At 47.0% G+C, this 20,716-nt stretch overlaps 6 protein-coding genes across 7 annotated transcripts; 3 read left to right on the plus strand and 3 right to left on the minus strand.

The window, feature by feature from the left end:
- The first annotated feature begins 1,134 nt into the window (after nt 1-1,134).
- Nucleotides 1,135-3,091, plus strand: LOC117900702. Its single transcript, XM_034811154.1, has 2 exons — nt 1,135-2,803; nt 2,863-3,091. Exons 1-2 carry the CDS (start codon nt 1,199-1,201, stop codon nt 2,959-2,961), a joined length of 1,704 nt encoding a protein of 567 aa, XP_034667045.1. The 5' UTR covers nt 1,135-1,198; the 3' UTR covers nt 2,962-3,091.
- A 49-nt stretch (nt 3,092-3,140) lies between these two features.
- LOC117900701 (ATP-binding cassette sub-family G member 4) lies at nt 3,141-9,101 on the minus strand. The gene is given in 11 exon segments (XM_034811153.1): nt 3,141-3,282; nt 3,343-3,625; nt 3,628-3,703; nt 3,763-3,863; nt 3,920-4,330; nt 4,390-4,628; nt 4,694-4,839; nt 4,908-5,044; nt 5,110-5,280; nt 6,218-6,597; nt 8,900-9,101. Coding segments are annotated over 10 exon segments (2,073 nt in total). The 5' UTR covers nt 6,585-6,597; nt 8,900-9,101.
- Nucleotides 9,102-13,091: 3,990 nt separating this feature from the next.
- On the minus strand, nt 13,092-14,872 carry LOC117901997 (methyltransferase-like protein 17, mitochondrial). Its single transcript, XM_034813011.1, has 3 exons — nt 13,818-14,872; nt 13,470-13,759; nt 13,092-13,394 (listed from the first exon to the last, which is right to left on the minus strand). The coding sequence occupies exons 1-3, from the start codon at nt 14,808-14,810 to the stop codon at nt 13,253-13,255; spliced, it is 1,425 nt and encodes a 474-aa protein (XP_034668902.1). The 5' UTR covers nt 14,811-14,872; the 3' UTR covers nt 13,092-13,252.
- A 38-nt stretch (nt 14,873-14,910) lies between these two features.
- LOC117901996 (zinc finger CCCH-type with G patch domain-containing protein) lies at nt 14,911-16,681 on the plus strand. Its single transcript, XM_034813010.1, has 3 exons — nt 14,911-15,031; nt 15,089-16,000; nt 16,054-16,681. Exons 1-3 carry the CDS (start codon nt 15,011-15,013, stop codon nt 16,651-16,653), a joined length of 1,533 nt encoding a protein of 510 aa, XP_034668901.1. The 5' UTR covers nt 14,911-15,010; the 3' UTR covers nt 16,654-16,681.
- LOC117901998 (DNA-binding protein RFXANK) lies at nt 16,629-17,468 on the minus strand. Of its 2 annotated transcripts, XM_034813013.1 has the most exons (2): nt 17,205-17,468; nt 16,629-17,123 (listed from the first exon to the last, which is right to left on the minus strand). In XM_034813013.1, exons 1-2 carry the CDS (start codon nt 17,428-17,430, stop codon nt 16,726-16,728), a joined length of 624 nt encoding a protein of 207 aa, XP_034668904.1. In that variant the 5' UTR covers nt 17,431-17,468; the 3' UTR covers nt 16,629-16,725. The 2 variants fall into 2 exon arrangements, with proteins under 2 accessions (XP_034668904.1, XP_034668903.1); XM_034813012.1 differs by having other exon boundaries at nt 16,629-17,467.
- Nucleotides 17,469-17,577: 109 nt separating this feature from the next.
- Nucleotides 17,578-20,437, plus strand: LOC117901995. The gene is made up of 4 exons (XM_034813009.1): nt 17,578-18,221; nt 18,283-19,205; nt 19,267-19,438; nt 19,745-20,437. Exons 1-4 carry the CDS (start codon nt 17,883-17,885, stop codon nt 19,913-19,915), a joined length of 1,605 nt encoding a protein of 534 aa, XP_034668900.1. The 5' UTR covers nt 17,578-17,882; the 3' UTR covers nt 19,916-20,437.
- The last annotated feature ends 279 nt before the right edge of the window (nt 20,438-20,716 follow it).

The raw sequence follows: 20,716 nt of genomic DNA on the forward strand, positions 1-20,716 counted from the left end.
CGTTTTGCAAATTTGATCTATTTTGTATTTGTTTTTAGAACTAATCAAACTCAACTAAACTAAGCTAGTCTAATACTGTGACTCAAACCAATGTACGATTTAAATCCCCATTTTGTAAACTCATGTAGTGAACAAGGTTTTTACAAGTAAAAAAAGTTGCATTCTTTAAGGGTTCTCACATATGATTCCGCTCAAATGTATAAAATATCTTTTGGAAGTTTGCTTTATTATAACACGAATATCATACTTTCCGGCTAAAGTGATCTCGATATAAAAAAAGCGTAAAACAGCCATATCCTGCAGGCATCGATGTCCTTTATAGCTTCAAACGATACGCGATATTGTCCCGAACAAGAGGAGATGTGATATGTCCTGATCCGACGGGAGTTATAGCGCTATACGGATTCTATATAAGAAACAACGTCAAAACGCATTATCCTCCAAGGTCCTTGTATCCAAAGAATTAAAAGCAACCTGTCCTGTTGTTGTTGTGCACTTACGTGGTTGTTGTTGTACAACAGGAAAGTGTTTGTTGTACAACAACAACAACGTTTGCACAGTAGCGATCCTGCTAAGACGACGGCCACTTCTGAAACTAAAATATAGTACTTCAAGAATCTACCGCTCAGGCTTGGGGCGTCACTGGGCCACGAATAAACTATATAAGGAGGTCTCGTCGGCGGCAGCGTTCCTCGTCTTATTTCCTTAAATTTGCTTGTCGACGCGGAAGGTTGAGCGCACACTCCATAGTCGTTTTACTCACACTTAAAGCGAGAGCCCTTTCACTCGCACTTATTGACAGCATTGACGAGACCTCCTTATATAGTTCTTCATGCACTGGGATAGTTTTTGGTTTGCTCTTTTAGTTCCAAAAGTGGCCGTCGTTTTTGTTGGTTGGATTTTTTAGTTTTAAACTTAATTTAGAATCATTCCAATAAAAGGGAGTCATGAAAACCAGCCACTCTTGTGGAGAACTTATTTATAAATAGGATAAAACTATATTTTTAGCGCTTCGAATTCTAAATACTTAAGAATATTAAATAGAAATTCAAAATAGAGGAATATAATGAGTCGGATTCGGTATATTTACGGTATATTTTTTATGGTATATATTAGACTTTATCGATAACTCGGCGCCTCCATGTGCGTAAAAAATTAATTCATTACATAAAAAAAATCGTAAAATTAAACTTACACGATGTACGCGCTACTTCGCCGCTTTGCGGGGGCCTCTATCCACACCAATCAGCTGAGATGTTACTCCTCCTTCACGCCGAGGGATGTGGTGCGGGACACCGCCGATGAGGCCGGCACGCTGCTCACACGCTTTGCCAAACACATCGCGCTGGAGCGATACCAGGATAAGGAACAGGTGCTGCCTCCAACGACGGTGCGCTATGCGGACTACTTTCCAATCACAGACGTTCGCTACTTCCAGCGGTCTGTGGAGAAGACGGACGCTACACAACTGCCAGCTCTGATCATTCTAGCCTCCAGCTATCGATCCAATGCAGCGGTTCCAATGTATGTAACCGCTCTGAACACATTGGATGCACATGCTGTGGCACAGCTGGGCAAGATGGACACCTCAACGGTGCTTGTAACGCTGTACTCATTCCTTTTCCTTATACCAAACTGGCTGAAGCGAACGGACTTCCATCAGGAAGCAATGCGCCGACTGGCCAAGGAGAGTTTCCATGACAACAAGGAGCGATTCCTGCAAGTTTGCTTCTACATGGGTCTGCAGAAGAAGCAGACAACATCGAACGACTTCCAGATGCTGCTGGAGGAGCACCTTCCAAGGCATTTGCCAGCTCTGACTGAGTTGGATCTCGCTCTGATTAGCAATGCCGCCTACAAGACGTCCACCGTCATCACGGGCAGTGCGAAAGAGACTTACGACACAACCTTGGTCAATGCGGTGTTAGGCTTGAAGCTCACGCCGGATAACTCTGCTTTGCTGATCTCTTTAATCAAGGCTCTGCGGCTGCAGCGTGTGCGGGACGAGCGTGTGTGCCAGCATCTGCAGCAAATTTGCTTGGACCCCACGCAAATAACCCAGATAGAGCCTCGAGGATTGGGACACATTTTTGCCTTCTTTGCCGAGCAACTTTGGGACCAAGAAGAATGCGTGACCGTCGTGGTGGATCGACTGTTGAGCTTGCTTAAGCCAGGCGACCTGCGCGCCAAGGATTTAGCCACATTCCTGTGGTCTAGCTCCCAGCTGAATTGTCAATTTTCCGCCGCACACCTCAGGCAGCTGGAGCTGGCTGCGCTGCGAAAACTCGATCATGGCGAGTATAATTATTACGCAGACAATCTGGTAGACACCTGCCTATCCCTGTACACGCTGGGACACCACTCAAAGGATTTGATAGACGCCGCCGAAGAGCTGAAGGCCACGCAGCATCGCTCAAAAGCGCAACCCAAGGTGGACAGTCGCTTGACAGTCTTGCGTTCGGCAGTGGCCATTGAGCATCCATCACTGTCCAAATTGAAAACCGAACAGGTCTTCAAGGAGTTCAACCGCGCCCCTGGCTACTTGCTTAAGGAACGGGCGGACTTCGCCAAGTATGCCGAACAGCTGGGCCAAGATGCTGAGGTGGAAGGCGTGGATTTAGTCTGCCCCATCAATGGCATCAATGTACCCAGCCTGCGGGTGCAGACAATGGGCGATGAGGCGAGCGTCTACTTCGTCGAGCTACTCACCGCACAACAAACGTTGAAGTTTAGCAAGAAGCCCACATCATTAATGCGCCTCAAGCAGCGTCTCCTGGAATCCTTAGGCCAGAAAGTTGTTATGGTAGGAAGTTCTCCCATTAATCACTGCGATTAAGTCGTACTAATTGTTGTTCTTTATAGCTGCACTCTGGAAATATGGCGACCAGTGCCAAGGAGCTCCATACGCTGCTGCAACCAAAGGTGCAGAGCATCGAAGCTGCTGAGGTCGTCAGCAACTGAATCGTGTGATATTGAGGCTGTTCTTTATACTATGTAGGCTTCGTAGGCTAGTTACAGACTGTAGCTTTATTTAACAGTGTTTTTATGTACGTGTAAATATTATTTAAATATTAATAGCACTAAACAACAAGTAATGTATAATACAAGGGAACGGGTTACGCGACAGACAAAGTTCACTCTCATCGAATGGATTTAATCTTCGCCTTGAGAACGACATAGGAAGCGAAGCGGAAAATGAGAATCATCGCACACAGCGCAATGACATCGTTCCAGAACTGATCGCCAGACATTGTAATCTCCTCCAGAAATTTCTTTGGATACCTGAAGGCACAAAATACAAATTAGAAACCAGATTTACACGGGGAACTGATTTCTCTGTACCTGTAATGGCAATATGGCGCCTCATTGCACTCTAGCACTCCCCGATCTAGGCCGTAGATGGCTGATATGAAGCCCTCCAGGCCATATCTTAAATATGATATGTGACTGCCCCAGCGCAAGTAGCTGGGAAGGTCCCGCAACGTCACGCCGAAGCCAGCAAACATCATCATGGGAATGGTGAGCACAGGAGCCAGGAAGGTGCCATTAGTCACATCGAACCACGCACCAATCATCAGCCCAAAGCTATGGCCCACGAACACAGTCAGCAAACTGATGGCAAAAACATCCAGAAGCGAACCCACTCCATGGGCTGGTAGCTCCACAGATAAACGATTGAGGTGAATAGGAAGCAGCTGATGATCTGCAAAAGAAAACTTGAGCTAGAGAACTTGAGATGATTATTCCGAAATGATCACTCACCGATATGGGCAGATCCACGAGTGTCATGGCTGTGTAGTAAGCTTTCATGGAGTACCAGCGGTTGAAGTGTTCCTTGATCAGAATGGACATCTCAATGGGGACTGTTAGAGGTGGAAACGATTAACATCAATTATGGCTGATGACAGTGTTTGCTTACAGGTCAGAACTGTTAACATCATCGTGGTCATGGAGTGGTGCATCAATATGGCAAAGAGTAAATTGTAATTATCCAACACACGCGATCCCTCGCGACCCGTGTGATCGTACATGGCACCGAAGAGCAGCGCCACAGCAATGTTAACACCAATGCGGAGATGTGTCATGGTCGTATCACGGCGCGCCTTGATGTAGCCCCGCCGCAGCAGCACCGAGCACTGGTTCGCGTAGCTGGTGTCCTCCAACGAGTGGCTCTTGGTGCGCTTGGGTATGGGATACTTTCGCATCAAGGCCTCGGAGCGCAGCACCGCACTGGCATTGTTGAACCAAGTCAGGCAGCTACCGTTCTCCGTGGCGCTTTTGAGCGTATCAATCTTGTCATAGCCATACTCCCCGCATGCCAGTTCGATAACTGAGGAGGGGAAATAAATGCTATAAATCTGTGCCTTCTTCCGCTTCTCTTTTACTTACTATAATCCGCGGGGTTGTGATACATGGGACAAGGCAGGTCCACTGCTTGCAGGAAAGGAACCAATTTCTCAGTGCCACCCTGGTAAACGCAGTTGCCTGCCGACAGCACGTACACCTGATCGAATATCTGGAATAGCTTGGCCGTGGGCTGGTGGATGGTGCAAATGATGGTGCGGCCCTGGGTGGTGAGTTTCTTGAGCAACTCGAGAACCTTGGTGCAGGAGCTGCTGTCCAAACCACTGCAAAAGAGGATGAGAAATGGTTCAGCGACAAGCTAAAAGGGGAAAAGGATTAAGGATCCTACGTGGTGGGTTCGTCTAGAAACATAACAGTGGGATTATTGATCAGCTCCATGGCAATGGAGAGCCTCTTCTTCTGACCACCTGACAGGCGCAATGTGAGTGTCTGATCGTGATCGTACAGCCCCAAGAGCAGCAGAATATCTTCAATCTGTAAAGAGTAATTCCAGCATTAAAATCAGTCCAACTTTTCATTGTTTAAACATCTTTCAGACATACCCTGCTCTCCTTTTCCTCGTAGCTCACGGTATGACCCAATTTCAAGTCTGCGGCTATGTGCATATTCTCGTTCACCGTCAACAGTGGCTGCAGACGATCATCCTGTGTTATGTAGCAGGACATGCGACGGAAGGAGGCTGCACAAAGAGAGAAGAGACCATTAGTAGGGGAATTTTTATGCCATAATTTCCCCACTACTTACGCAAATCGCGCCTGCGACCATTCAGCAATATGGAACCATCCACGCCGGTGGTCTTGAAACCGGAAAGTGCATCCAGCAAGGTGGACTTGCCCGCACCCGAGGGACCCATAATGGCAATAAGCTGACTGCCAGGAAACTTGCCACACACATTGTGCAAAATTTCCTTAGATCCTAAAAAAGAAAAGTGTAAAGTGCTCGTAAATGAAGCCATAATAATAGCAGTTATAGCTGTTTGTGTCTCTGTGTGACATTCCGAGTGCAATCGCACGTTTCGGAAGGCCGGTTCATGGGGGCAATGGGTAACCGGTTAAAGCAACTACTTATATGAGAGTAATCCACCTGGAACTACATAATAAACTAGAATAGTTAACCCATTTTACGATACACGTAGAAGCAGAGCATTGGTGATGTATCAAAGTGCATCTTAAATGAATTAAGTCGCTAACAGAGACATAATTTCAGCTTTCTTAGTACTGGGAACTGTTATTTGTGCCCTAATCAAGTTACCAGGGGGAAAACAATGTCGATATAGATATCGTGTTCTTGTTGCTTATTTCTTTGGTTCTACATGAACTTTGAAATCGGCAAAAATGGCTTGAAAACCCCCCGAAAGTGCTCTGATATCGAATACAAAATACTCTTTCGCTTTCTGCATTGCTTAACGCTGTTTAATTTGAACCAACTTTCGACATGGACTCTGAATGAAAGGAAGGAAACTTATGAATGATTCGGCAATCGAGTAGGAAGCGGGGAACGCGTTGACGCGGGGGCTAGTCGCTTATCTAATCAACTTTGAAGAATAAAGTTAGCGAAAGAGCACGGCAAAGCAAGTGTTTATAGCTGTTTGGCATGTGAAGCATAACCAAAATCAATAACCTTGAAAGACACTTCTGCTATGCCATAGGTGGCGCCCTAATCTTGGATATGAACTGGCAACTGGGAACGGTTGCGGGAATTATTCCCTTTCTCTGGTTGCTGCATAAGAAGTAGCCGCTGATCATAAACCGAATACAGTCATGTCCGCTAGCTATTATTAAACAATAACCAGTTGGACAATCTTATCGAACCATATCTTAGATCATGCGATCGTAGCTGAATGTGCCCTCACCTCGATTGAAGCCCAAGTTCACAGTCAGCGACAGCTCCTTGAACTCAATGTCCACAGGCTCGCGTGCTGGCAAGTTGTTGAGGGCATCCGTGTCAAAGTGCACCTCCTCCTCGGCCACAGGCTCCAGTGGTGGCTGCTTGCTGGCCGCTGCTCCATTGCTGTATGCCACTTGAGGTGGAGTTGGGTTAGCGGAAGTGCTGCTGGTGGCTGTGTTCGTCTGACCATTGCGCCAATTGCTCGCACTGGTCAACGGCACTGTGGTGACATTGTAGACTCGTCCAGAGTTGGCCTCTCCAATCTCGATGCCGAGCCCAATGCCAGCGACACCATCGCCGGCGTTAAAGAACTGCTCCCGCGCTGTCGGCATTATCTTTGGTCAACTGCAAAAAGACATTCAAAAGCAAACAACTTTGATTATTCCTCATGAATCATGGATTGTGCGTGTGCCTTGTCTCGTGTGAGCCAATTTACAGCCATTCAAGCCAAAGATCCAAACCAAGGTGAATTTACTTCCAAGGTGACGTCTTCACCACAGGGAATCTCTAACAATATCTTTGAGCGTGGTGAATAAGTGACTGGTCCTCCCCGCAGCGGACAATGTCACCTTGTTCGTAAATTAGCCTAGTTCCAGACCAGCCTGGCAGTTTATAGAGATTTTCCCCACAAACGGGTTTAACTGAGCGACTCATCATTTCGCACTTTGATCGAACGCTGACTGATTTCGAATCAAATCAACCTTTGAGGCTGTCCTCTCCTCTGTTACTCTCCCTTTGTTACTGATGAGAGTGTCTTCCTGTAAACAGAGACCGCCGCTCGGCTAATCCGAGGTTCATCTGATTCGGACTCTGCCGCTGACGAGCGAAATGACGAAACATTTCAATTATCTCCAGCAGCACCAATTAAATGTGCATTTACATAAGCGAAAATGTAGCACGCAGTTTGCTCCACACACTTCGCATACAGCCAGAGAGCCATTAAATACGAGTAAGTATATTAAATGCCAGCACAGATTTTTGCAAAGAGCTCAAGGCACAGCCAGGGCGGCAATCAAATGCGAATAAAAATCAACAATAGTTGTGACAATTGCTGGATGCCCCCCATCTGCATTGATCTCCTACAATCCGATGGGATTATGGGATCTGATTCTGATTCGGATTGCAACAAAAGCATTGTCTAAAGTACAAAACAATTGCAATCGTCGCAGTCGCAGTCGCAGTCGTTGTCGCTGTGACGAGGCTACAGCTAGTACTTCTGTTTCTTCTGTGTGTCATCTTTAACCCGCGGCATCTTATCGCCATGTGGGACTATGGTGCGAAAACAAAAGCCACCGCACGCCCACCGTTCAGCTGGGACATTTACCTTTTGCATGGGGAAAGGTGAGCATTTGCTAATGAGGAACTGCACTTAAATTCGCGTAAACAGTTATCAGCTGTCCGCTGCAATTACCACACATGTCAATGCCCCAAGTAGCAGCCCCAAGTAGAGACCCCTGGTAGTCTCTAGGGCTTAAACGTAGGGTGGGGCTAGACCTACACTACTCCAGAGTGACGTTGACGAGTCTTAATCAGTTGAATTTCACTATTGATTGATACGAGTGCTGTGCTGTGCTGTTCTGTGCTGTCTCTCTGCGCTGTCACGTTTTGCTGGACTTGCTGTTTTCTTGGACAGAGACCGAGACCGAGTCTTATTTAGACATGATTTTCCTTTGTTCCGTCTTGGATTTACATTTCATATTTGCCTGTGACTATCCCCACATACTTGTGTACACATTGACGAATCTTTCTTGGCTATCTTCGTGTCTCCACCCCCACCCCTTCTGAAAAATGTATGCTGGGGCAAGGTGAACTCACTTACAGGGTGACGTCTTCGCCACAGGGGACCAATAGTCAATCTCCAAACCTTTCTAGCGCTGGTCTCTCTGTTCGTGGTCAATAAGTAGTTGTTCCTCCCACAAAGTCACCTTGTAAGCAAATTCACCTTGTGCTGGAGCCTATTATATAAATTCTCTCTCCAAGTAGATACAAGCCTTGTATGTACACACATTTGTCTGTATGTACAGGCTATGTGCCGATGCTGACAACATTAAACATTGTTTTGTTTTGTATACTTTGCTCGCCGCACAAACCGGTTCACAGATCGCCGCCAATGCAGCTGGAGAGCAGGAGAGCACGGGAGCACTGAGAGATTCGAAGCAAAGAAAGCCAAACAACAGCTGTTCCCAGAGCAAATTGGAGCAACAGCAGCCCCCAAATCGATGGAAGAGATTTATGCTTGAGCTTTGTCTGAAGAAATCTGAAGAAATTGAAGGTACACCTTTCATCCATTCACTACCGCAGACCTCTGTGGGATTCGACTTAGAGTTGGCACTTCTTCTAGCTGGAAGTTCAATGAGTTCAACCTTTATTTCATTTATTCTATCCCTTGTAACTAAAAGGAGTGCTTTGCTCCTCACTGATTTACACATAATGCCATCGATTTTTGGCAAGCAAACACACTGATAAGGCCTGGAACCTGGAAACGTATCCCCCTTGCCACAACCATAACTTTCAACGGAAGGTTCACAATTAATTAAATGTTTATTAGATCGTGCCTTAATTTATTTGTTTAATTTGTTTGTGCTTATATCGTGTTTTGTTTTATATTTTCTTGTCCGCGTTTTCAGTGTTTTTGGGGAATCCTTACCCGATTGAATGTCAGCAGGTGCTAAGATTTTCGTAACGGAACGGAACCCTTTCGGTGGTATCTACGGGTGCGAACTCGCGATTAATCCAATTAACCGAGGAGTAACAGCGTCTTCGGAGCGACGAACACGACTGGCGGTGCCAGTAAAACACAAATAATGATCCCCATCTAGCTGCGGGGAGCGTTCAAACGCGTTCCCTCAGAATTCGAATTCCGGTGGAGTCCGATCGCCGAGCGGCCAGCTGACGCCGACGACTCATGCAAGACCCACACAAGCACACAAAGAACACGATCGAGCGTCTCAGCAAGTGGAGATACACGCACACATGCTGAAACGTGTGTTGTGCGGGCTTTTGTCTCTGCCTGTATGCGTGCGTGTGTGAGTGAAATGCAAGCTTTATCAGCCGAAGTCCGCAACGCCACTCGGCGGCAGCCGAGCCGAGCCGCTGCTACTGCGCCGTGCCTGTGGCTTTGACGGTTCGGACACGGTTACCCCTCTCTGTTGGCGTATATTTTGCATTGGTTATTAATGTTTTGCCGTTGTTATATTTGTCGTTTTCCTTCACTGATAAGAAGCTCACACTCTTTCGCTCACACACACTCACAGGCACACTCTTGAATAACTGCTAACAACGCAGCTGATTGGGTTTTTGGTAGCACAATTTACAGCCCGATCGCTCGGGTCGCAAGTCCACATATCGAATTACTTCGATTCTTCATTTATTGTATGTAGAATGTGTGCACTCGTATTGTTCGTAATAAAATGTTTTCTTAGTTGTTGTTGGTTTCTTCATTTCGCTTTTGGTCCGAACTGACTGGCATCATAAGCGTAGAACAATGCACAGCTCTGTACCAGTCATGACATTATTGAGAAACTGTACAATGGTACTAAATATTTACATATTTGTGTACGATACCCGAATCGTAGCATGAGCTTACCTGGTGTACCTGTACCCTGGGATCACTCTGTCCTCTGGGACATGGTGAATTAACTAATAACTAAGTAATTTCACCATGCTTTGGGATCTTACCACCTTTGTGTCTCTCTCAATTGATTCTCATTGATTCACCACTTTGAAGGGTTTCGTCCTTCGTCCCGATGCAAAGCAGTAGCCAAACGTTTAATCTTTCTATGTTGGAGCGCCCAGCCCAAGCTCGAATGTTTCTTTCAGTTTTTTTGGTTTTGTTTAGTTTGTAGAATAAACTTGATTGATAAGTATTTATTTAGCTATTATCGTAATTGTTCCCTCATTACACAATCCATGAACCGACAGTCCGTCGCTGTTAGTACTATGATTCAATCCTCTGGGTTGGACTTTGAACGTTCTCTCGACTCTAGCTAAACAAAATCCAATTGAAATTGTATGTTCCCAAGCGTAGTAATCGCAAAGTTGTATAGAGAATAATGGAAAGAAAAGAACAAAATGAAATGAAATCGGGTTGAGCGATACGTCATGGATTTTTTAACTGTTGAAGCTCCATATCGAAGTTTGAGCTGGTTCCGGCGGCTCGTGCCCCGATTAGCCTCGAGCGAGCACTTGATGAAATTTTAGGGAAAATTTCGGTAGAGTCCGGACTGGCATGGGAGTGATCAAATCTCTGAGGGAAGTCAAATATGTGCTATAAATAACAATTTACATAAGTGTTTGATAGGTTCAAATATTGACTAAAACACAATCTGCATGGCTGTGAACAAGCAACCAACCAGCCAAATGATAAGATTACAATTTACGATCGTTCACGCCATACCTCCACACGCGTTAGCTATAGGAAATCGTAAATAAACCGCCTGGAAACGCATCTCTTTTGATTACATACAGGAAATCTTAGGCTAAATCCCCATTTAAATGCCCGGCTTAAGCGATTCGCAGTCCTCTCAGTGCAAGCAGTGTGAGAGCGGGAAAGCAAGCAGTGCAAGCACAAATATCATTCCAGTGCCAGTCCATGTCCCCCACACTCTATCGTACCAGTATTTTCATGTACTGTCCATGCCGCTGTCGTTATGTTATGGTGCTGCTCTGCTAAATAACCAAAGTCCAAACCAATGACGGCGTCTTTGAAATCACTTGATCGACGTCAACGCGAGTATAAGTATCGTCGCATTGTCGGGGGCGATCTATGATGGTCGTGCGCTTTGCTATAAAGATAGCTCTCTCCATTGTTCTCACTGAACAGATTAGGCAAACGGAATGACTTTTGACTTGACACACGTCTGATCTGCAGCGCATCGGAAGTGATCCCTCTTGAAGTACTTTCACAACTCACCACACAAGCAGAGTTTCAATCCCGATTCCGGCTGGCGTGTTGGAGACATTCCCACGAAGCTTGCTTAACAAATTTCTCACACACCTGAAATTTTGCTCAACCGGAATGAAAGACCAAGGACGGTTACGGTTCAGCAAGATACAGGCGCGAATGAAATATGCCAGCACATGAATCGAACATCAGGGAAAATGGATAAGCACCAAACACTTGTAGGGACACTTGGTAAGGAAGGAACCGCGACCGCAACTGTTCCTAGCAACGCTCGGAGTTGAACTGATGCACGGAACGGTGCGGCAACCTCTAGGTAGTCTCCCTCAATGTGCCACTTGTGATCGACCCGGAGCCGGGCCTCTGTCTATGTGAAACATTTCTCGCCGCTGCTGCCGCTGCTGCTGTTGGCCGGGGTTAGTCGGCATTAGAATTAGAGACTCGGAACAAAAGGAACTACTAACGCTGGTTGGCTGAGTGGTCGGCTGGGGTCGGCTGACTGGCTGAATGGAATTGCTGGGTGGGTGGGTTGGGTCCACTTGCAACAGCGGCGCATGCTTTCTAAGCGCCACCGTTGTGCCACGTTGCTGCTGTTGCTGTTGTTGCTGCTGTTGTGGGACGCACCTTACTAACACAAACAGCCAAATGGAAGCAGAGCGACAGCTGACACCATCATGGAACGCGCCTTTTTAACGAGCGAAGCGACGCGACGCGACCCCACCTAGAATATAGAAACCGACCAGCACGGGGCTGGAGATGGGCAGAACTGGGCTTGGGGCTTGCCACATAATATGTAGCCGTTTATCATGGCACGAACGAGCACATGCTCGTAGCTCTGGATCCTGTCATATATCCTGCCATTTGAGTGTTAAATGAAACTTATAAATGGGTTAATATGTACTTGGAGAATGCATTTCCTAATTAAATTTGGAGACGAGGTGCAGTGCAGAAATTAGACTCTGGATAAGGTCCATCCCATAACGGGGTTTCGCAGCTAAATCCTGTATTCCGGCAACCCCTTAGTGCTACAAAATCAAAGAAAAACTTGGATACGGTTGGACAGTGAGTGTATTCTCGGGATATCCCACATGTCGAGCACTTTAATGATTGCTAGCCCTTCGCTAGCCATGTTTATTAGTCAGTTATATTTATCCACGGTCTGTTTTCTGTGGAACACACCTTCTGCCAAAGCCAATCCCTAAAAGTTCACCTAGGACTTGGGGGGGGGGTGTCACCACACCCAGCCCCAGCCCAGTGGACGTGCCACATTTCGCGCCCCACAAGTTGCCCTTTTTCAACCCACTCCCGCACGTTGTGCCGCACAGACACACACGAGGACGAAGGGCACGGAAATAAGGAAGCGCTTCATAGCTGCGGGGATGATCTGCGGCCATTAAAAGGGCGCGTCTCACATTAATGCCAGCAAACACAGACCCACGGCGACCGCCCAAATGTCAGCCCATTTCGATGGCAGTCCCAGCAGAACTGGGCTTGGCCAGACATCTGGGCTCTTCTGATCTATTATCGCTAATTGAAAGTTAACAATTGGGATTCCCAAATGGGGGTTACATTCGAGAAAAGATCAGCAAATAGTTTCAGAAATAGTAGGCATAAAGGTAGCTAGATTTAAGAACATATTCTAATGGTCCGCTTGGCGCCACACCCACCTGCTGGTTAGCCAGCAACCCAACTCCTCGACAAACACATTGACACACTGCGCCGGCAACGCTGACCATTGGCCAAGCGTTTGTTCATGTACAAGCCATGGTCTACATACATTTAACTTACATACATAAAAAGCTGATCCCACCCTGCGGCCAGGCCAAGCCATCCGAATCAGCTTTTGTCTTGGCGGCATTAAAATCTAGGTGAGGGAGTGCCGTCCAGCCTTTCAACGAAATTTAGTATCAATGAGCGTGGATGGGGCTCTGCCAAATGGTTAATTTAAATGCAACTATTTAATTAATTTCGTGCTCCGCCTGCAACGATTTGTTTGCACATAATTAAATCGACTAATTGAACGACAGTTTTTAGTATCAATTAGGCGAGGGCGGACATGGGAGAATGTTTAACATTGAATCAACAATTCCTAAACTTAGACTACGTCCACTCCGGCTGGAGATGCTGAGCTGTTTGGGATTGGTTTCTTGTTTTCGTGGTTGGACTGGATGGTTGCAGCGGACCCACGGCCATGGGCAGGCGATCGCCCCAACGGCTGACTTTGGCACAGCTGTAGGCGGATCTAGAACAAGGAAACAGACAGTAAGTATCGTGAGACAGGAACGAAAACATATGGAACATCATTTGGGGTACTTACTTCCCGTGCTTGGCCTTCGTGAAGATGACCTCTTGCAGCTTTCCCTCTTCCGTGCAGAGGCGGCAGATTGCATGCTTTGACCGCACCAAGGTGGGACGCACAATGCGGGGCCAAGGGCGAGAGGTGTCTGAGACGGGACCCTTCTTCAGAATGGCATAGCTGTAGAGGGAGGTGTGGCTATCGCCCGAGGAGTCGCTACTCAGTCGCAGTGGAGCGTACTTTATGGGGAAATTGCAGGGCGTTCGATCTGCCAGATCGCTAAGGCGAGGACAGCGCACATCGTGTGGGCACTGAGAGTGGAATACATGGACTCAAATAATTGTGCGACAAGAGCTTTCAAGAGCTTACCGGAGCAACTGTGTGGCCTTGCAGTTCCTCATCGTCGACACGCAACAGGAAACGGCGGGCTTCGTTGACCAGCTCGCTGCCACGTCGTGTTCCCTCCTCCGCAATGACCATGTAGCCATCGCACTTGCGCCACAGATTGAGCAGAACCTCTTCTCGCTGCGCCTTGTCCACCATCTCGAAGAGCGTGTGCGAAATAATGACTAAATCATATTTGGTTTCAATGGCGGGCAGAAACTGGCGGTAGAACACGTTTCGCAGTGAGATTTGCTTATTTTCCTGGCCGTCCCGTAGTATCAGCTCGGAAAGTTCATTCATTTCCCTGGATCGATCCACATTGTAGTACTCGAAAATGTTCTCCTTCCACAGCTCACTGGCCACCCACATGCCAGTGCCGACACCGGAGCCGAAGTCAAAGTAGCTTCGAGGCTTAAACTGAACATCTCGCTGGGCCAGCTCTGTGAGAATTCGCTTCAGGACCGCATACTCCTGGGCTCCTCTGGCCACCGCATAGACAATGGCTTCGTATGCACCGTACTCAATGCGCTTCCAGGCATAGGTGCGCTGGCTCAGGCGTTTGTTGATCTCCAGCTCTCGCTTGCGTTTCCAGCGATTCGCTTCCTCCTCGCTTAGTGTGGCCAAGCGTTCCAGGGACATCTTGGAATTAACTTCCTCGACGATTAGTTTCTTTTTGTTTTCGATTTCTGCCAGTGTGGGTGGAGGATGGCGGGACTTGATGTACGAATTGAGCATCTGGCTGTCCTGCAAGACTTTCTTGACGGGATGGTCGCCTACAATCTGCCTCAGAGTGTCGCTCAATTTTTGCGGCAGCTCAAGATGATTGGGCTTGACGATGCCAGGATGCTTCCTCGGCTTCAATGTGGCTTGCTCCAGTCCGGAAATCACTGTTGGCTCCACATCAACGGCAATTTTACTTGTAAACCGATACAGTCGCGGCACGACATGCCGTCTTGTGGAATTTAGTGTAAATTGCATTTTATTATTGTAACTGTAAGTGATGCAACATGCAACACGCGTTTGCTTTGCCGGTGTTTTGTTTTGCAGACTAGTGTTGCAAAATGTCCGTAGCAAACAGCTGAGGGCTCACATACAACATACGTGTTTGCCTGTAGTTGTGAACCCCTCGAAAATTGACAAACTTTTGCGTGCAGCGATGCTTATGCTTGGCATCAACAATGAATGAATACGAAGCACAGGTGAGTGTTTTCCCCATTTCAACCGGAATTTCCTAATCACATGCTTCCTTCCTGCAGTTGGTGGCTGTGGAACAGGCGCTGAAAAATGCCACCGATGAGCAGCAGCGGGAAGAACTGTCAGCGCTAAGAACGAATCTGCAAGAGCTCTTGGCCCTCACTCGAGAGACAGAAACTGACCAAACAGCTCAAGAGGGGGACATATTGGACGATGAGTTGCTACGGCTAAAGAGCGAACTAAATGAACTGGAGGAGGCAGCTGCAACCGTTGGAGCCACAAAAAATGAGGACGAAGAGCAACAATTGGCGGATCTGCGCGCCAAGTACAATGCTCTAATAGGAGAAAAATGCTCGGCCCCTCACGAGCATAGCTGGGGAGCCGTGAGCTATCACAACGCGCTCATCTGTGGCGTGGACGATGAAGTAATCATCAACAGCAATGCCGTCCTGGACGTTCGGTTGCGCGTGCTGTACATAAATCCCACACACTGCGAAATGCTGCCCTGCAACTACTATCTCGAGGGAGAGTGCCGCTTCGATGAGATACGTTGCCGTTATTCGCATGGTGCCTTGGTGCCCGGTGCCTCCATCAAAAGCTACATTCCCCCCGATTTTCCCAGGCTTGCACGTAACTGTCCGGTGCTGGCCAAGATGCCAGATCGCCTGTGGCATCGCGGGCGTGTTCTATGCGCCAACTTAGTGGAGCAAACGTGTCGTGTACGTTTGGATGGACAGGACCACAAAGAACGCGAGCGAGACTTTCAATTTGAGGAACTTTATCCACTGATTGCAGAAGAGGAAGATGAAATGACCAGCGAGGACAGCACCTCAAGCCTACACGATGGCAGCAGTGACGAGATTGAATCGGATATGGATGACTTAGAGGCGGCGCATCGATCGCGCATGGTCGAGTTAAGTTTATTTACTTTTAAGCCAACAGAAAAATTAGGCGCCTGGGAGCAGTACACACGAGTAAGTTTTTGAATGAACTTAAACTAACAGAATAATGATAATAATTATTACAGGGAATAGGATCCAAGCTGATGGAGAAGATGGGATACATCCACGGCACGGGACTGGGCTCCGAGGGCCGTGGTATTGTAACGCCAGTAAGTGCTCAAATACTTCCGCAGGGACGATCTCTGGACGCTTGTATGGAGCTGCGAGAGGCCGCCAATGGAGACAAAGACTATTTTAGCGTCGAACGAAAGCTGAAACGTGCCCAGCGCCGCCAGAACAAGGCCAATGAGAAGGCCTATGTTCGGGAGACCCAGCGCACGGATGTCTTTTCCTTTCTCAATGGAAGCGTGCTTGGCGGCAGTGGCAAGAGCGGTCAGCAGGCCGAGCAAGCAGCTAAGAACACAAAAACAAGCGATCTGCAACAGCACTCGACTAAAACTCTCAATGTGGAGACTGTGCGAGTGGCCGATGACATACGACGCAAGCAGAGGGACATTGCTAAGGTAAAACAGTCCCTGGACCGCAATGCCACCGATGTGCAGCTGCAGAAACGGCTGCACATGCAGTTACAAAGCCAGAAGCAGGAGCTGGCCACACTGCAGGCCCATGAGCACAGACTCAGCAAAGAACAGAATACGCGTAAGAATAAAATGTTTGAGTTTTAATAATGTTATCCCCAAGAATCGGGTATGCCAAATGCCTCCATCCTTAATTATATGATCTTATTTTACCCACTATTAAATACTGCCAAATGCACCAGCTGTAATTATGGCGGTCATGTACTGTTCTAGCAAAGCCTGAGCCAGATGGGATCCATGCTCTACAGCCAGGGAATAGGCTGTCTCCCCGTTCTCATTGGCAGCACTCAAGTCTAAGTCTTTAGCCAAAAGTTCATTGCAAGTATGCGGATGATTGCCGGCAGCAGCGTACATTAGAGCTGTATTGCCCACAATGTCCATGTGTGAAGAATGGGCACCGCGCTCTAAGAGATACCGCACGATCTCATTGTGTCCTCCGGCGGCTGCCAACAGCAGAGGAGTTACCAAGTCTGGGGCCGTGCTGTTTACATTTGCCCCAACTGCCAACAGCAATTGCACTGAGACCAGTTGGCCATACGAGGCGGCCCAATGAAGCGCTGTGAACCCATTGGCATCCTTGTAGTCAACGTCTTTCTGCCTTCCTAGCTCCGCCGTCACTTGCTCCTCGGTAATCTCACCCTGACCCGCTCGCTCGTGAAAGGAGAGCGACACTTCAACGGGACAAAATGTTGCTTCTGTGTTGCCTCGCTGAAGATTGGTCAGGACGGTCGACTGGGGACGATAGGGCAGAAATGCACTTTTGCGCTTTGCATCCAGCAATAGCATGGAAGTGGGCGCCGCTCGCACGGACTCATCTTCGTCGGAATTTGTACTATTTTGCAATGTGTTTGCAGGCGCCACCATTTGTTGTAGATTTTAATCAATTTTAGTCTGTAATATACCAAAACACTAAACGGATATACCTAAACCTCAATTCAACTTCAAAATATACCAAAATAGTATATGATATAGTGAAAGCGGTAACCCTGGTCTTGTTCTGTTTGGTTTTGTTTTCGTTTCTCTTTCAAAGTTTTTATTTGCAAATTAAATTATGTAAATTTAACCAGATTTGTCAGCAGCACTGTGTTCGTTTGTTTCGTAACAGGTTTTTATTGTGTCGCAGTATTTTTTTCTGCAAAACGTCCCTGCACCTGTTGCGCCAAACAAATCATTTTCAGTGCAAACGTGCGTTTCGCCTTTTTTATGCCCTTTACTTGTACAAATAGTACGCTGAGAGAGAGAGAGAACTAGCTGCCTGCAAAATTTATTGCGTCGAAGTGGACTAGACCTCGCAGCAGCAACGCCAATTCACAAATATGGGCAATACGAGCTCAAAAGGCGAATCTGACGCCAGTGAACCACCTCTGGAAGGTGGGAAACAGAAACATCATCACAAATCCGCCACACAGTCATCATCTCACTCTCACAATGGGAGCTCGGACGGTGGCGCAGCGAATAGCGGGAGCGGCAGCGGCAGCAACAACAGCCTCAAGGTACAACAACAATCGCAAACAATGACCAGGTCGGCTTCGGGGGCAGATGTAACGGAAAAGTACTTGACGCAGCTGGTGCCAGTGGAGAAGCTGGCAGAGATCCTGCGGGAGCAGACGTCGGCCAAGTATGGAATCAATGGCATAGTGGCAGATGTCTTCGTGGTGAGTAATTTGCCATTAACTGATAAGAAGAACTCATTGATATACGCTGTTTTTCTTCCAGTCACAAGTCTTTCCACATTACGCCGATCTGGGCCATCGATTGTTCCAGCTAATGCACACGGCCTCCAAGGCGACGACGAAGCACTTGGGCACAGTCGCCTTTCGCCAGCAATGCGAACGATTCCTGGGCATCATGGACGATGCCAAGACCCTTGAGTGCTACATAAAGATGTACGCGCAGGAAGACAATTCAGATTTCATAGATAAGACGGGCGTGACTCGGCTTCTTCACATTTGCTATACGATAGCCATGCAGCATTCTGGCAACGCAGTTCTTTGTACAGCCATTAATCGCACATTTGGCTCGGTCACCAAGTCCATATTTCTGTGCCACGATAGCCTCAGTCTGGGCTACGTGTGCCGCTGGTTTGAGCAGAACCTAATCCGTCTCGTGCTGCTCGTCCACAAGTATTGCGTGCACACGCTATCCACCGCCTATCGCGGCCTCGAGCAAACGTCACTATCCTGCGGCATTGAGCTACAGACGCCGGTCTTGGAGCAGCGCAATCCTTTTACTGATACAACGGATCACAGCGGAATTGGTTCGAACTTCCCGGACTCTCTGATGCCACTGTCACAAGCCTGGCTCTTGGCTGGCGCTTTGCCCCCACTCTATTCCAAGCCACAAACCATTGCGCCATCGCCAGCTAACAAAGCCAACAACAGCGCCTCGTCGGCCGTCCAAATCTTCAAGGAGAAACTTTCAATGATGCCATCCCACTGGACGCTGCTGTATGATTCCAACGAGCATGGAGTGGGTGCCAATCGCTTCTTGCATCACGTTCTCGGCTATCGTGGTCCAACGCTCGTACTGCTCCACACAAAGGACGAGCAGACCTATTGCGTTGCGGCACCCAGTGAATGGAAGGAGACACACTTGTTTGTGGGCGGCGAGGGCAGCTGTGTCATCCAACTGTTGCCCAAGTGCGTATCGTAAAAGAACGCGGATCCCTTGAACGCTCTTCTAACCATTTTTCCATTGCAGATTTGTGATACTGGAGAAGAAGCCCAATATCCTCTACTTGAACACCAGCATACGCGGTTATCCCAAGGGTTTGCGTGCCGGCGCTGATCCGCGCAAGCCCATCATAGCTGTCGACGAACATTTTGAAAATGTTGACTGCAAGGGCTTGGCTGCTGGTCTCATTTCCATAGAGGTGATCACTTTTCAAGTGTATATTTTTCTGTACTTTAATCGTATTCATGTACAAAAAGCCTTATTTAACACAGTATATATGTGTGTATATGTGTATATGCATATATGTATGGGTATATGGTGTAAAATTCATAGACGTACACATAAACGGCGTAATTTCCAGTCTAAGCAGTTAAAAACGAAACACACTTTGCTGCCCAACAGTGTGTTTTACGATGCAATTTCAATTTAGTCTACATTTCTCATTACCCAACAACAAATTTACCAACAACAAGAACTACACGGTGCTCCCCGTCTTCTTTTCCAGGTGTGGGGCTGCGGCGACAAATCATCACGTGAAGTGCAATTGGACATCAAGAAGTGGCAAATCAAGGAGGCCGAGCGACAGCGAACAGTCAAGCTTACAGCCGCCGACTGGATGGATCATCCAGACCGATATCTACTCGAGTTGGGCGGCAGGCAGAACTATAACAATTAATACGATTTCCTTTTCTGCATCTACTGCAGCTGCGTGTATGTGGGCATGCATAGTATATGTAAATTTATATATTATATGTCTGCCCAAAAAGCAATTTGAGGTGCCTCCTTCCATATCGAAGCACGTCACGTCACGTCGAAATTTACTGGGAATTTCTATTACAATTATTATTCACACACGTAGCACAGAAGTAATCACTGGACTGAATTTGTTTTTAATTGATGTTGATTGATATTCGGTTTTACTTGTTTTTCTTTCCCGCCCTCTACTGTACTCAATTTTGATTTATGTTCGTAACCGTGAATTCCGTCTATGCTTTTAAATGTATTTTTTAAATGTATTTGTCTACTATCTAGCCTGTACTTATAGCTGGAGTCCGTCTATCCATGTCTCCGTCAGTTCTGTTTGCTATTTTAAAGATTTTCTGTTTTTGTTCTACGTCTTTGTTTTAAATGATAAAATGCAAGTATTATGAAAAAGGCCTAGAAATGATAAATGCTTAAAATAAATGTTACAAACAAATGTGGCTATTGGTGCTCTGATATTTACCCCCCGTTATCAGCTACAAAACGAAATCAGTGCGGATAAGTGTCTGTATCTTCGCGGTTTAGTGGACGATAAGAGAAAGTTTAGATAAAAGCAGCAGAGCGGGCATTGCTGAAGGGAATGCCATTTAAAAATCAGTAAATTTAGGCATGTGGGAACGTTTAAACAACTAAAAATTAAACAAATATTCACTTTCAATTGGGTTGAACGCAAATTAAAAATCAATAAAGAATAAAATAAATAATGAAAATAATA

The sequence above is a fragment of the Drosophila subobscura genome, chromosome U (genome assembly GCF_008121235.1).
Source record: "Drosophila subobscura isolate 14011-0131.10 chromosome U, UCBerk_Dsub_1.0, whole genome shotgun sequence".
Taxonomy (NCBI): domain Eukaryota; kingdom Metazoa; phylum Arthropoda; class Insecta; order Diptera; family Drosophilidae; genus Drosophila; species Drosophila subobscura.